Source organism: Platalea leucorodia (genome assembly GCF_965183815.1).
Source record: "Platalea leucorodia genome assembly, chromosome: 2".
NCBI classification, from domain to species: Eukaryota; Metazoa; Chordata; class Aves; order Pelecaniformes; family Threskiornithidae; genus Platalea; species Platalea leucorodia.
The window spans coordinates 7,553,015-7,566,817 of NC_138824.1; the positions used below are offsets into that span (position 1 = coordinate 7,553,015).

The window sequence follows — 13,803 nt, forward strand, 5'->3', positions numbered from 1 at the left end:
ATGGCTTTTGCCACTGCTGTCTTTTCTCTTTGGAAAACTGTCGCTGGACATTTTCATTTTTCCACTTCCCAGGGAGATGAGATGACTCTGGTATTCTGTGGTTATTTCTCCTAATCACGTTTTAGCAAATGACTCACTTTAAAGAGGGTGTCTCTGAGTAGTCGTCTTTTTTGAAAGAGTACGCACTGGATTCAAAAAATAATTGATTGCTTGGGGCTTAAATTATCTGCGTGCCAAGCCTTAAATGTGACATTGGTTGGAGTACCATCTATTAGACTGATGGCTTCTTGCCCAAGTAATACTTGTCTGGTGCCAGTCATTTTATATATTCATTAATTATGTTATCTGAAAGTGAGTATGTGAAGGGTTGCAGGCATGTCCCAGAAAAGAAGACAAGAATAAATCATGTCATGTGTGTATTCTGAAAATAATTGGCAACTGCTGAAACATTTCCATACATGAGAGTGAAGGCAGGAATAAACTGGGATGATTTCCTTTGGAGGGCTGAGTAAATAAAGCAACAACCCAGAGCTGAGCGGTCAAAGTGAAATGCAGGAGCCCAGAGAGATCTGCTTCGCAATGTCCTTGTGAACGTACCTGAACTTAAGACTTCTTATTTGTCTTATATGGCCATCCAAATAAGTCTTAGTCTTTCATTTTGTCTTTTCTTTAGTCTTTGATTTTGCTTATTCCAGTATTTTAGCATATACTTGTCAACGGAAAACGGCATTTACAACGAAACTACCTGCCCCTCTCTTATTACCAAAGACCTGTCGACTCCCCTTCTGATTTACACTCTGTTCTCCTCCTCCGTCTCCCTGCTGTAACATCTCAACATCCCCCACCACTGCATTACGCTATGTGAACTCGTATCCCCCGCAGGACCTGTTCAGTAGCCTTCTCCCTCAAAACAGCAGGGTGTGTATGTGTCATGTATAAAAGGCAAGGCTTTGGCAGTGGGGGGCTACAGGAGCCTCTGTGGAGAGAAGTCAGAGCTGCCCCACGCTGAACACAGCCAACTCCAGCTGGCTCCAATGGCCCCACAACAAGACACAGCTGGGCCCATCCTCCAGGTGGATGGTGCCTTTTTAAAAAGAATTCTACCTAAAGGACAGGTCTGGTCATTTAATTTAATTTTTAGGGTTATATTCCTTGTTGCTACAAGCTTTGTTTTGGATCTTGGACAAGCTGCTTACCTCTTGTTTCTTATGTTGCCTCTCTGTGGAGCAGGGAGTTATAACACCTCACACCCTAATTAATGTTTAGGGTAAGGAGAAAATGTTACTGGGGAGTAACTTTCTGCCTGACTGTGGCTCTGTGGAAGTGCATGTGTGCTCTCCAGCATCAAAGTTCATGGTGCTAAATGGAAAATGACTCAAATATTTTATGGAGAAAGGTCATAGAATTGCAGTGATTAATGTGGGGATGTGAAATGTGAGCTGATGCTACAGCTCAGTCAATCAACATGTCTTTTTTTTTTTTTTTTTGTCATTATCAACCCTTACCAGTATGTTGTCTCAGATGTCTATCTGATGGTGAAAGTTTTGTGTATCAGTGTGATATACCACATTTTCTCTGTTTGATGAAATGTTAAAAAAAAGAATGAGGTATTCTCTCCACAACAGATTAGGAAATCCGAGGGTTATATTGTCTAATGTCTGATACTTTTTCTGTTATCCCATATTTACATTAAGACGTGTGCATTGCTTACTCAAAGCTTATCTGTTCTCCTTCATTATCTTTTTTCTCTAGAAATATCGTTATCAAGATGAGGACGCTCCACATGATCATACTTTGCCTCGATTAACCCACGAAGTGAGAGGCCCAGAGCTTGTTCATGTGTCGGAGAAGAACTTGTCTCAAATAGAGAATGTCCATGGATATGTCTTACAGTCGCACATTTCTCCTTTGAAGGTAGGATCGATGTTCACTGTGGCTTTGTTCCTCAAATACAAGAAAACATATAGCATCAAGCGCTCGGGAAACTTATTTTGTCGTACACACAGACAAGCTGTTTTTTGAAAGGTATCACTGCAGATTGATTGTTGTGTGTTGAGTTTTCAAGGCTCGCTGTAGTGCAACAGGTGATGTTTTAGTTGGCAAAGCTTCATGTTGAGATGTGAGCTTTTTGCTTTGAGTGAGATTTTTGCTTGAGCAAAAATCTTTCCTGGCAAATGAGCCTTTTTTTCCTGTACATTGAGAAAGGAATAGTACAGGTTGTCGGCCTCAATATCACTGTGATTTTGGAATAGCAGACTTCCCTTCCTGATTATCCTTGTTCAGAAATTGAAAAAAATACTGTAAATGTAACCATCTGATGAAGTCCTGGTTTTTGCATCTCTCAAAAAGCTACATCAAAGTCATAACTTATGCCTGAAAAGGGAGCTCATTTGCTGGCATTCAGATCCTTACTACTCAAGCACTTGCTGTTTTTGTGGGTTTTGTTGCAATTTAGAGTGATGTAGAGACATCTCTCTGTTATCTAAGGCAGCTATTTATGAAATATAGAAGGTTTTTCTGTATGTGTGTCTGGTGTCTTCTGATGTACCTGGCTGGGCAAAAAGTGTTTATCTTCATAGTGAACCTGTATATTAAAAAAAAGAAATCTATTTCTGAAAATTACATTTGCTCTGTATTAACACTGCAATAGTTTGAAGATGTTCCTAAAACTTCTGTAGTGAAAGGAGTGATGGATGGAGTGATGAGCATGATGGTTTTCCTATTTTTATTTTCTACTAGGCCTGGGATGGGGAAAAAAAGAAGAATATTTTTTACTAGAGGTGGTGATGTTCTGGGTAATGGTTTTATTCAGGCAATTAACTAAGCAGCAAACGAGGCAGATGGGCTTTGCTCCTTCTAGTGCTCAAAGCCTGTGAAATGGGCATTGCTTGCCTAGCTGAGTGATTACAGTGTGGTTACAAGTGAAAGGAAATGTTTATTATTAAAGATTGATGTGAATGCAGCTGGTGTTCCCTGAGCCTTCATGGGATAGCCACATGAATTAATCTTTGTCCTCTGCTCTTGTTGTTCCAGTGTGTAGTTTGTATGTCGTTTGTCTTTTCATGTTTTAGCGGCTTTCCAGGTTACTTACCTGACTTCTACTGCAGAAGCTAACAGTATCAAGCAGTGATATATCTTCTTACGCTGAAGCAGATCAGCTTAGTTATTTGGAAAGGATTACCTCCATGTGGCCTCTGTGGAACCTCAGGGGACAATCACAGAGAAAGAAATTTCTTGCCTGGAAAGGAAACATCCCTGCTCATCTAAGACTCCTTGAATATTAAGATTATAGTGGTGCTTCTTATTCATGAAAGTCAAAAATAGATATTTTACTTCACAGATGGAGATTTTCAAGTAAGGCTGCATGATCCAAGCTGATAATGTAGCAATGATGATAAAAGGCTTATTGTGAAGTGAGGTGAAGGGTATCCCCAGACATCTATAGTTGCCTTAAAACAGCTCCCAGTCTAATTTGCTCTTGTGACAGGAGAAAGTTGTTTTCCGCTGCTGTTTTCTGAAGTGATGGGAGGAGAGGAGCTATATAATATTTTCTCTTGGAAATCAGTGTCTTCTGCAAGTTCTCTCTGCAGCCTGAAGATTTCTGTCTTTGCATCTGTCCCTTTCCCTTCGTTACTTCAGATTCAGTGTCTCATGCCTGCCACTTAACAGTGTCTCATGCCTGCCACTTAATAGTGTCTCATGCCTGCCACTTAATAGTGTCTCATGCCTGCCACTTAATAGTGTCTCATGCCTGCCACTTAATAGTGTCTCATGCCTGCCACTTAAATCTAAATTTAGTAGTCTGTCTCTTCAGATGGCTTTGAAGTTCCTGCTTTCTTTCTCCTGTAGTCTGTGTCCTGTCTTTTAACCTTCAGTAGAGAATTAGCTCAGGAGGCTGGAGTAAACCTTCTGCTAGAGCTCACGGCACTGTGGTAGCCTTCCTATCTGAAACACCTGCTTTGGATTCAGTTTTGTTTCTGGGAATTGACTGAAATCCCAGTTCAGAAGCATTTTGTCACGGTGATTTACACTTAGTTGAGAAATAGCATTCCAAACTCTCCAAAATCCAATCCGAGTTGGTTGTTGTCTTGAATTATAGACTTCCCATCCTATAGTCTGATATCATTAAGTATTCCGCGCTTTTCTCAGTAGTATTATGTAAACATGGCTGCACTGAATAATGACTAAATCTGAGGCATGCTGTCTTTCAATCCGTAGTGTGCCTTCCTCAGGAAACATAAAATACTGTTTTTTAAAGATTTGCTGGATAAGTGTGCCTGCAATTGAAATATTTCATTGCCTTGTGTGAGAGGTGGATCTGCTGGAATCCCGCTCTGAGGATACATAACAAATCCCGGGGTCCAAATGCAGCCTGTCAACTCCAGTCTTAGGAGTGAGAAGACACTGGAAAATGCAGTGGGATAAAGCTGTCAGGAAACTCCACTGGGAGCTGTTTGCACTGGAAAGGTTGACTCGTTCTGCCCCAGTTTTCTGAATACAGGTCAGAGCATTTGCTGCAGGGGGAAAATGTGTGTAAATGAAAGTCACAAGTTTGCTTGTACCAAGAGAGGGATCACGTCACCTCCCGTGTGTCACTAGGACTGTCTGTCTGACCAGCCACCCAGCCGGCGAGCATGTTGCGTGAGCAGGGGGTGGCTGTTTGGCTGAGTGGGGTTAAGTCACTGCGTTCTGCTGCCTGAATTTCACTGTGGGGTCTGCAGCTCTCAAAGAATTTTTGAGGCAGTCTTTTGTATTTAGTGGCTGCAAAATGCCCTGATGACAGGATGATTTTCCCATTATTTTTATCTTTGAAATAGTATCATAAAAGAAAAATGTTTGAGCATAAAAATAAGCCAGTTAAGATGCTTTGGAACCAAAGTGTTGTCCCAAGGCCAAGCCAGATATCCATCTTAATCACATCACTTTTCCTAATTGACTTAAATTTGGCAGGGGAAAGAATTGCTTGTTTCCATATATTTGTGTTCATTTGGAAAGAAATCTGCAAAGACCATGCAATCAGAAAACTACCCTTCAGGGTGTCTCGTTCCAGTCCCCACAGCTGATCAGTACCCACAGCCATCTCTGGAAGCCATAGGCGTTATACCTTGTCTGTACAGGTAGACTGCTTGCTACCATCACCCTGCCTGCACTCCCAAGTTTCCAGTGAACATCTCAGTGTGCATCCGTAAGCTTGGCAGCTTGAGCACAGACTTACATCGTTACAGTTACAAGTTTTGTGGACGGCTGAAGTTCAGGCAGAGAAACCATGGGCCTGTGGACATCTCTAAGTAAAACATTCCAGGTATTCCTGAAAGACTTTCTGACCCTCAGGATGGAAGGATTCAGCCCATCTTTTTGAAGACATGTGTGATTCACAATGCCTGACATGGTAGTGTGTTGCATAGAACAGATGCATCTTAAATTTGATATCAAGTTGCTGTGTACGAATTGTTAAAGAAGAACTTGGCTGTAATTTCATATTCCAGGTTATGGGCTTTGATGTAGGCCAGAAATATGTCATTATTGGTTACTTCAGAAGTTTTTTTTATAGAGAGAATTTTCTTTAATGACCTTACAGTAGTTTTGCATGCTGAATAATCAGAAGTCTGGTCCTCAGCCATTCTGAAAATGTCTTTGAGACCCTCAGATACTGAGTATGATAAATACTGTTTAGGAATGTGAATAGTTTTTCTGATATTGACATGTCGTGTTATCTTTCAAATACATAAAATCTAGTGTGCACTAGGCAGATTACTTCTGTTCAGAAGATAATAATGAGAAAGAACAGTTGTGCTGAAAACTAGACCCTCTTTTAACTGTGATTTTTACTTTTGTAACTTCAGATTTCTTTCATGAACTTTGCTTATCCACTTTTTTACTACTTTTCTTCCTGTATACTCGACTCGGTTCTGGAAAATGCTTAATTTTAGAAAGCTGTAAACTTCTGTTAGAGATTGACATACTTATTAGTGTGGAGAAGATAAAATTTCCAACAGCTTCAGCAGCTTTGAATGTCAAACGCTGAAGTTATAAAAGAAGCTTTCATTTATGTGGCTGTATTAACATTTGGAAAATGCTAACATTTGGGAAGTTTTGTGAAAGAGGGAGTTGCCATATTAAGATGATAAATGTTCTTTGCAACTTATGGAGGTGATGAAATTGTGTTTTATTAATCTGTTAAAGGAAAAAGTATGTAATGTAATGAACAGATAATTTAAAATAATTTTCTCGCACTTTCCTTCGTTTGACACTAGATGGTGCAGTAAGCTCAGAAGCCTTTGATCTGCCTCTATAAAGCTTCAGTGACATGCTATGGCGGTCTTTCTTATATGGCTTAGAAAGTGCTAATTCAGTAAAAATGCCTTGTTAGAAATTAGGTGTCTTCTGAATCCCTGGTGTGTTGGGAAATCTGAATACAACACAACTGTACCTGAAATTCAGACATGCAAGTTCTGTCTCTAAATTCAATGCGCTTTTCTTTCCCTTCCTCCTAGGAATGGACATAATCAGTGTTCATTAAATGAACAATAACTCCGGCTTCTACATGAACCTTATTAGTATTATTGTGATGTTAGATTTCTTTTTGTTTTAAGTATATTCCACTTTCTTTAGATAAACTTAAAAGTAAAAATCCATGTAAGGATCTTGCATCTCCTTTGTTGCCTGAACATTTTAACTGTCAGTCTTATTCCAACTACTATCTCCATTTCCTAATTTAATGCCAGGTTTGAGTATAAGCATCAATGGCAGTTGTGCAAAAACAAGTAGCCAGGTAAATTACTGTTATTATCTTAGCCTGGGGTATTTTTAAACAAGGAAGTTCAGAAATCTCTTCAGTTGCCTCCTCTTTGATGGCCTCACTTTGTAGAAGAGAAGGAACCACCCTGAATATTCCCCCTCTTTTTTTTTTTTTTTTTTCTTTTTCCCCCCTGTCCCAGGGTGTTGTCCCGCAGCTCAGCAGGGTTGCTGACAGCTTATAGAAAGTCAGGAATGATGGAACGACTTTCCAGTGGAGAGACAGAAAAACCATCTCCACATGAAGCAAATGGGCAATTCATTTTCCAAAATTAAGGTTATATATGAATTGACATTTGTGCAAAATGCTTTTTGGAAGAAGGAGATTTGCTTCTCCCATCAGCACAGCACATTGATTCCATTTGTTGTTTTTCCTTGCTGATGGCAAAAGCCCCTGTCTCACCCATTACTTGAGATTCTCTGTATCTAGTGGGGAAAAGATGTTTTTTGTTTCTGCTTCAGGCCAGATCTCTCTCTCTCTCCCAACTTCCATCTTCTGGTAAGTGTGTAAAGTGTCCTTTGTGCTCCTATCATTCTTCTTTTTATCCACCTGGATGCAGGAAGGTCATTCCTGGGAAGGCTCCTGGAATCTGGCATGCCTCCTTTGCTGTCTTTAATGCAACAGCTTTTCTGTCATCTCTGAAGCCAGCCTTGTCCAAATGTGAGTCAGACCTCACTACAGTGGTTGCCGTCTTCTCTGACAAATTGACAAAGATGGGGAAAGAGGCTCTGAGGCTGAGCCTGGATGATTAATTGATCTGTGAAACATGTCTTAGCCTGAGCTTCCTGGAAACTGTCATAAAGAGTAATTTTTTTTGTGACTAAAAATGTAGATTAGGTAAAAGCTATTTATTTCATGAATTAACATTGACTTCAATAAAAATTGAGTTCTAAAGGCAGTTTGGATAAATAAGGTAAAAAAAGTCTATATTGATTCCCCCCCCCCCCCCCTTCTCCAGATGCAACAGTTCCATTTCTAAGTTTGAAAAGTTTTGGGACTTTTTTTTTTACTATTGAATTCTCTATAAAATACTAAGTCATGCACTGGTCACAGGTGCTGTGAAAATAGCAAACTCCAAGACTCTCATGATGTTGCAGTGGATCACGTGAGCTGTAGATTAACTCAAGATGTTGCTGCACAACAACATTAGAAAATACACTCAGCAGGCCTGTGTAGCTGTTTTAAATGAGCAATTGCAGGGAAGTCCTCTGCTCATGCAATTGTAAATACCTCCAGCTACCAGGGAACCAGATTTACACAGGAAAAGCTGGTTGCTGCAGCTTTCAGCATTACCACGCCTGATACTCCTGTGTAAATACAGTTCCTAATGCTTTTGAGGGAATCACTAACTGTGATAAGAAACCTCATTTATTTTTCCAGAGCTGCTGAACATCCTTAATTCCTATTACTGGGGAAGAACCCTATGTTAGAGGTGAAGTTCAGATAGGGAACAGAACAAGATAAGGCTGAATTTGTTTTAATTTCTGTTGTTCAGGTGTGACAAACAGTTGAGGCTGTGCCATAGCACAGGCTGTTCTTCCAGAGCAGAGATGCCGCATTTCAGAGGCTCTTAAATGCCGTGAAGGACTGAGAGAGGCTGATGCTTTTTTATGTGTCAGGAACAGAAGTCTGAAGTTTTCTCTTGCAGTTACAACGTTAATTGGGGTTATATGGAGGACATATTAATGTATGCATGGATATATTAGCAAGCCATCTAAAACTTAATCTTGCATCCTTTTCTTTGCTTACACTGACTACATTTCATAAGTATAACTAATCTACATGAAGCATTTTTTAGCCCTAGGGTGGCTCAGCCCAGCAGCAATGATCTTATAATAATACTTTTGATCTCTGCCCTGGTAGCTTCCTAGCTTTTGTGTTTTGGACTTGTTGTGGTTTTGTTTTTTTGTCTTTTTTTTTTCCCCCTCTCTCCTTTTTAATATGCAGTTATTGGCAAAGCCCCATGCTGCAGTCTGTATCAGTTAGTGAATTCCACTGAATATTCAGGAGATTGCTTCATTAAGATACAACACTTGTTACATGTTTAATCATGCACTGCTTTTCTCTTATCTCTTACTGTAACAGCAGATAAGCATATATCATAGATCTGTATCCGTGATCTAGGTTTTTTAATATAAAAATGCAATCGGAGTAAAAAGAGACAAAGGAAACACACAAATGTGCCTATGCTTGTTCTTGCTATTACAGAAGCGGCAAAAGCAGCTCTGAATTTTTATTTTATTTCATTTATGTTTCAAGGCAAAATAAGCAGCTTAGAAATTAGCATTCTGAAGAATATTTTGTATCTTAGTTTCGTATGGGCAGGAATGTCTTCCATTTCTGCAATCCTTGTCTTACTCTGAAGAAAGTCCTAAAATGGTGCAAAATTTGAAAGTTACAGTGACAAATAGTTACTAATGAAGAATAGTTTTCGGGTTTTGTCATCAGAGCAAAGTCCGTTGGTTTGTGTGCCTGATTTTTTTTTATTTTTTTTTTTTTGCCTTGGGTTTCTGATTGATGGCTTTCCACATGATTGATGTTGTTGCAGACAGTATCTTGTTATCTTTCTAGCTTCTGACAGAATTAAAAAGAAACCAACTAAAATTGCTTCTGACAATGGGTGATTTAAGTGGAGAAATCTCAGCAACTTAAGGTAAACCTCAGGCATTGCAATCCTTTATTTTTTGGCAAAATAAATGATGGCCTCTGATGGACACAAGCAAAGCAAATTCTGACAGTATCTACCATTATATGTTGTTAGATTTGCCTGAAGAATAAAGAAAGGAATTTTCAAAGGAATTTGAAAATATGTTCAGGCTATGGACACTGTTTACTTTATAAGGGCCTCTTAGGTATTGAAGGTCTTTTCAAATGTTAATCTGAATTGCAGTTTCAGGAGACTTTCTCTGTTCCTGATCTACTGGGTGCTTTATCCGTTACTATTAATTAGCTATTTTATCTTTTATTCTTCTCAGATAGTAGATTTCTCCTTAAGGATAGTCTTGTTCCTGAGTCTTATTGTTTGAAAAAAGTCTGATATATTGCAAATATTTCTGGCCTTGTCTCTCACTTATAATCAAGAAAATGAGAGATTTCAGGAATCCCTTTTTCTCCTTGTCTTTCTGTAATGTTTTGGATAGTACTAGTTATACCTCACTTCCCTGTAATTCATTGAGCTCTTTTTAACTTGATGCATTGGCCATATGAAATACTCATAGAATATAAAATAAACGGAGAGAGATGTACTATTATAAAGGTGGGGGTCTTTCCAGCTGAAATAGATTAAATATATCCAATAAATCCATGGAATCACTATTAGATGCTGCAGACATAAGACTTGTATGTTCTCTCAGTTCCTTTCTTCGAGTCTAGGAGTACAAGAATATCAGTATATTTGTAAAGTATCTGTAATGATGTTTGCCACCTTTCCAAAGTGTTTTGTGACCTACTCGTGAAAAGTGCAACAAAGCGTCTTGGCGTTATTAGTCAGACTGTAAGAGGAGGGATTTTTTTCAGAGATGTCAGACAGGTTTAACACCAGTTGTTTCCCTAAGCTCAGCAGCTGAAATGCCCTTCTGTCAGACTTCAGCTACTATTGACACTTGGGAATGTACTCTACATTTTAAATGAAGCATTAAACTGCCATAATACCTTTTCACTGAGGAATATCCTGATAATTCACTTAGTAGAAGATATATGCGTTTATACATCCAATGATGTGACACATCAAGAACATTCTGGCTTTTGTCAGTATCAGGTGTAAAACAAAGTACAAAGCAGAAGTTTGCAGCTGCAGAAGCTCTGGATGGGTGCAGCCTCCAGTATAGAATCATAGAATCATTTAAGTTGGAATAGACCCTAAGGATCATTGAGTCCAACCATTAACGTAACACTGCCAAGTCCACCACTAAACCATGTCCCTAAGCACCACGTCTACCCGTCTTTTACATACCTCCAGGGATGGGGACTCAACCGCTTCCCTGGGCAGCCTGTGCCAGGGCCTGACTACGCTTTCGGTGAAGAAGTTTTTCCTAATATCCAATCTAAACCTCCTGTGGCACAACTTGAGGCCGTTCCCTCTTCTTCTATCACTTGTTACTTGGGCGAAGAGACAAACACCATGAAGAGGACAGAATCTGTTTACTCAGAGCTTATGGAAGAATATCTTGGCAGCCTGACTAAGAAGTGCTTAAGCTAATACACATTTTGTTTCCAAGTGCTTCCTTTTTAAACTCCTGTTTCTCGTGGGTCTTATTTCATCTTGTTGTAATGTAGTTTTGTGGACTGTGGAGCTGTGAAAAAATCAACAGAATTTTGGCATTTAAAAGAAAAAAGATCTTTCTGAATTGAGTATTATTTTCCAACTCTTTTCAAGAATCTAGTCTAAATAAGAGTTTTAGAGATTATTATTGTGTAACATCATGGTATCAATAGCTAATTGAGACTTCTCAGAAAGATTTTTTTTAAATGGAAAATGCTTTTTGTCATTTGGTTCCCTTCAACATATCTATTTCAGCAGATCATGTTAGTTGCTTTCTAATAATGTTTTAAAGGCAATATTGCTACTGAAGCTGATGCAGTTGGGGGGAAATGTCAAAAAATAGTCAGCAGGCTTGATGACTCAGGTGAATTCTGAATTGCCTTCAGGATCCATTCCTGTACTTCTCCTTTAGGTATTTCTTCCTTACTTTTCTGTTATATCCTACACCTACACCTGGATCTTGTTAATACTGCGAACCACCCACGAAGTACAAGTTTGTACCAGGTAGCTGTTAACACGTAATGATTGATGCCCTTCTTGTTCAAGACTATTGCACTTATTGATCACTTTGCTTTTTGGCTGCTTTGAAAGAATAGGAGATATGGTTGTCGTACATGATCTTTATGAATAGTTTGTGTTGATTTCTCTTACTGCTGTAAGGTGGGTTTTCTTCCCCTCAAGCAAAAGCAATATGAAATACAATTGAATGTTATCAAGTCCAGTGGATCACAGTTGCCCACTGAAACAGCAGCACTCTGGGCAGCTTTTATTCCACTAAGACTTACAGAAACACTGAGCCACAGCAGAGGCAATTGATCTTTTCAACCCTCAGACTCAAGCACACCAAATTTGCATCTGTTATCTTCCAAATGTGAACAGAACGTGTCTTTTACATGCATAAGAGCTAGAAGTTAGCTTCTTAGGTTAAAGTGTGTTATGCAGAAAATGACCACATTCTCAACGAAAATGTACATAGTTGATTTTTTCAAAGCCTCCTTTCCACTACAGTTATAATAAACATCTACCTGGATTGGTGCATTGAATTTAATCAGCTCTTAGTGGCTTAAGTTTGTGCTTCCAAATAAAAAAAAAAAAATCATTAAACCTGATAATCAACTTAATAAAATTATTATAATTGATAACATTACATTGGAAAGGCTGAAAAGAGTAATGGTGTTTTCAACGAATAAAGAAATTTCTACTTTGAAGTCAGTGTCACAAGTTCTGTCTTTGATCAAGTAGATGAGCAAATGCCAAGCAGGGAAATAGAATTTTCAGTGATAGTACATAGCATGTGAGCATAAAGGCTTATATTAATTACTGGGAATTGGCCAAAATAGCTCAAAGTTAACAACTTAACACTCTAGGAGTGTTAATGTCATCAACCAGCTTCTGAAGATCACACTTGCATCCATTTCACATTCAAATTGCTGCTGTTTCCTCTTTAGCAGTCGTTAGGCAGTTGGTTTCCTTTACTATTTTGCAACAAATCCGCAAACTGAGCAGATCTGAACTGAATTAGAGGTTTCAGCTGAAACTGGGTTATTTTCCTAATCATTATGTTCATAATTTTACTTCTGTTTTAAAAAGGCTTTTTTTTTTTTTCTCAGTATCTTGGAGATTTGATATTTACTTAAGGCAAATGGGAATGAGTACAGTAAAGTGCAGACAAGAGTATTTCTGCATTGCTTGTGCTTTACTAATAGTTGTAATGTCAGAGAATGTCTGAAAAACTGGCTCAAGCAATCTCGGTTAAAATACCCAAGACATGTTTCCATTTCTGAAAGTGCTATTTACCTACCCTCTCCTAAAGATACTGGGATTAGTGAATTTTAATCCTGTCTCTATTTTGGAGTGTAAACTAGGCCACAAGGACTACTAAACGCTTGTACCTCAAAGACTAATAAAGAAATAGAGCTGTATATATAGAGAAAGGCAACGATCAACGAGGCAGGGCATCACGTCAGTATTTATGTTTCTAAACTGTAGAAAAAAGTGTTGGGCAAAGCAATAGAGCATCAGTATGTCAACCTATTATTGCTATCAAAAAACTGAAGTGTTGGGATTCCTTTGAAAAACTTAATTTGCTTCCTATATTCTCTTTCAGCACTTTACATACTGGGAATTTCCACATTTATGCCTTTGGAGGACTGTGTGTGTCTGTGCTCAGGGGCCATATCTTCCTCATTTGGAAATCTACATAGTCAAACTCTTTTTACGGTGTAGCTGCAGAAAAGTGGGATAGATATGTTTCCCACTACAGGTTTATCTTTCAGACCAGAATGACTTGGAAATTCTACATAGTCAATTGGATTAACGTACTCAACTGGACTATAGAGCCATTGGGAGCATACATCTATGGCTTTCCGTAACTTTTCATATACTGACTTTATCACCACACCTTTTCTTCTCATACTTTCTTGCTGAAATGGAATGACTCAGCAGCTGAGTTCCTGTGCCAGATCATTATCTCAGACCGGGGGGATCTGAGCCAGTTTGGAGCTACATGAAATGCAGCGGGGTAGAGAAACAGCCTGAGGAAAATGCAATCCGGGCTTTGTCTCACTGCTCTTTTCCTGTCTCACTCTCACTGTCTCTGAAAGTTTTTTCATTTCTTGTTTCCGGTACAAGGTTTTTGTAGGATAGTATATTTTACACATAGCTGTGTGTGAGGAACCATGAGAATGGAGGCTGGCAGTCAGTGGCTAAAGTACACATAGATATATACAGCCGGGGGGAAAGAGAC

At 38.9% G+C, this 13,803-nt stretch overlaps 1 protein-coding gene across 5 annotated transcripts in view; it reads left to right on the forward strand.

Moving 5' to 3' along the window:
* The window catches only part of DLG2 (discs large MAGUK scaffold protein 2), a gene marked incomplete at both ends in the record, with an annotated part of 1,048,402 nt that overhangs the window by 481,969 nt on the left and 552,630 nt on the right, over positions 1-13,803 (forward strand). For all 5 annotated transcript variants that reach the window (XM_082337994.1, XM_082337996.1, XM_082337997.1 and 2 more), the window contains one exon: positions 1,753-1,914. In XM_082337994.1, the coding sequence (XP_082194120.1) occupies positions 1,753-1,914 (162 nt within the window). The remainder of the gene's footprint in view (positions 1-1,752; positions 1,915-13,803) is intronic.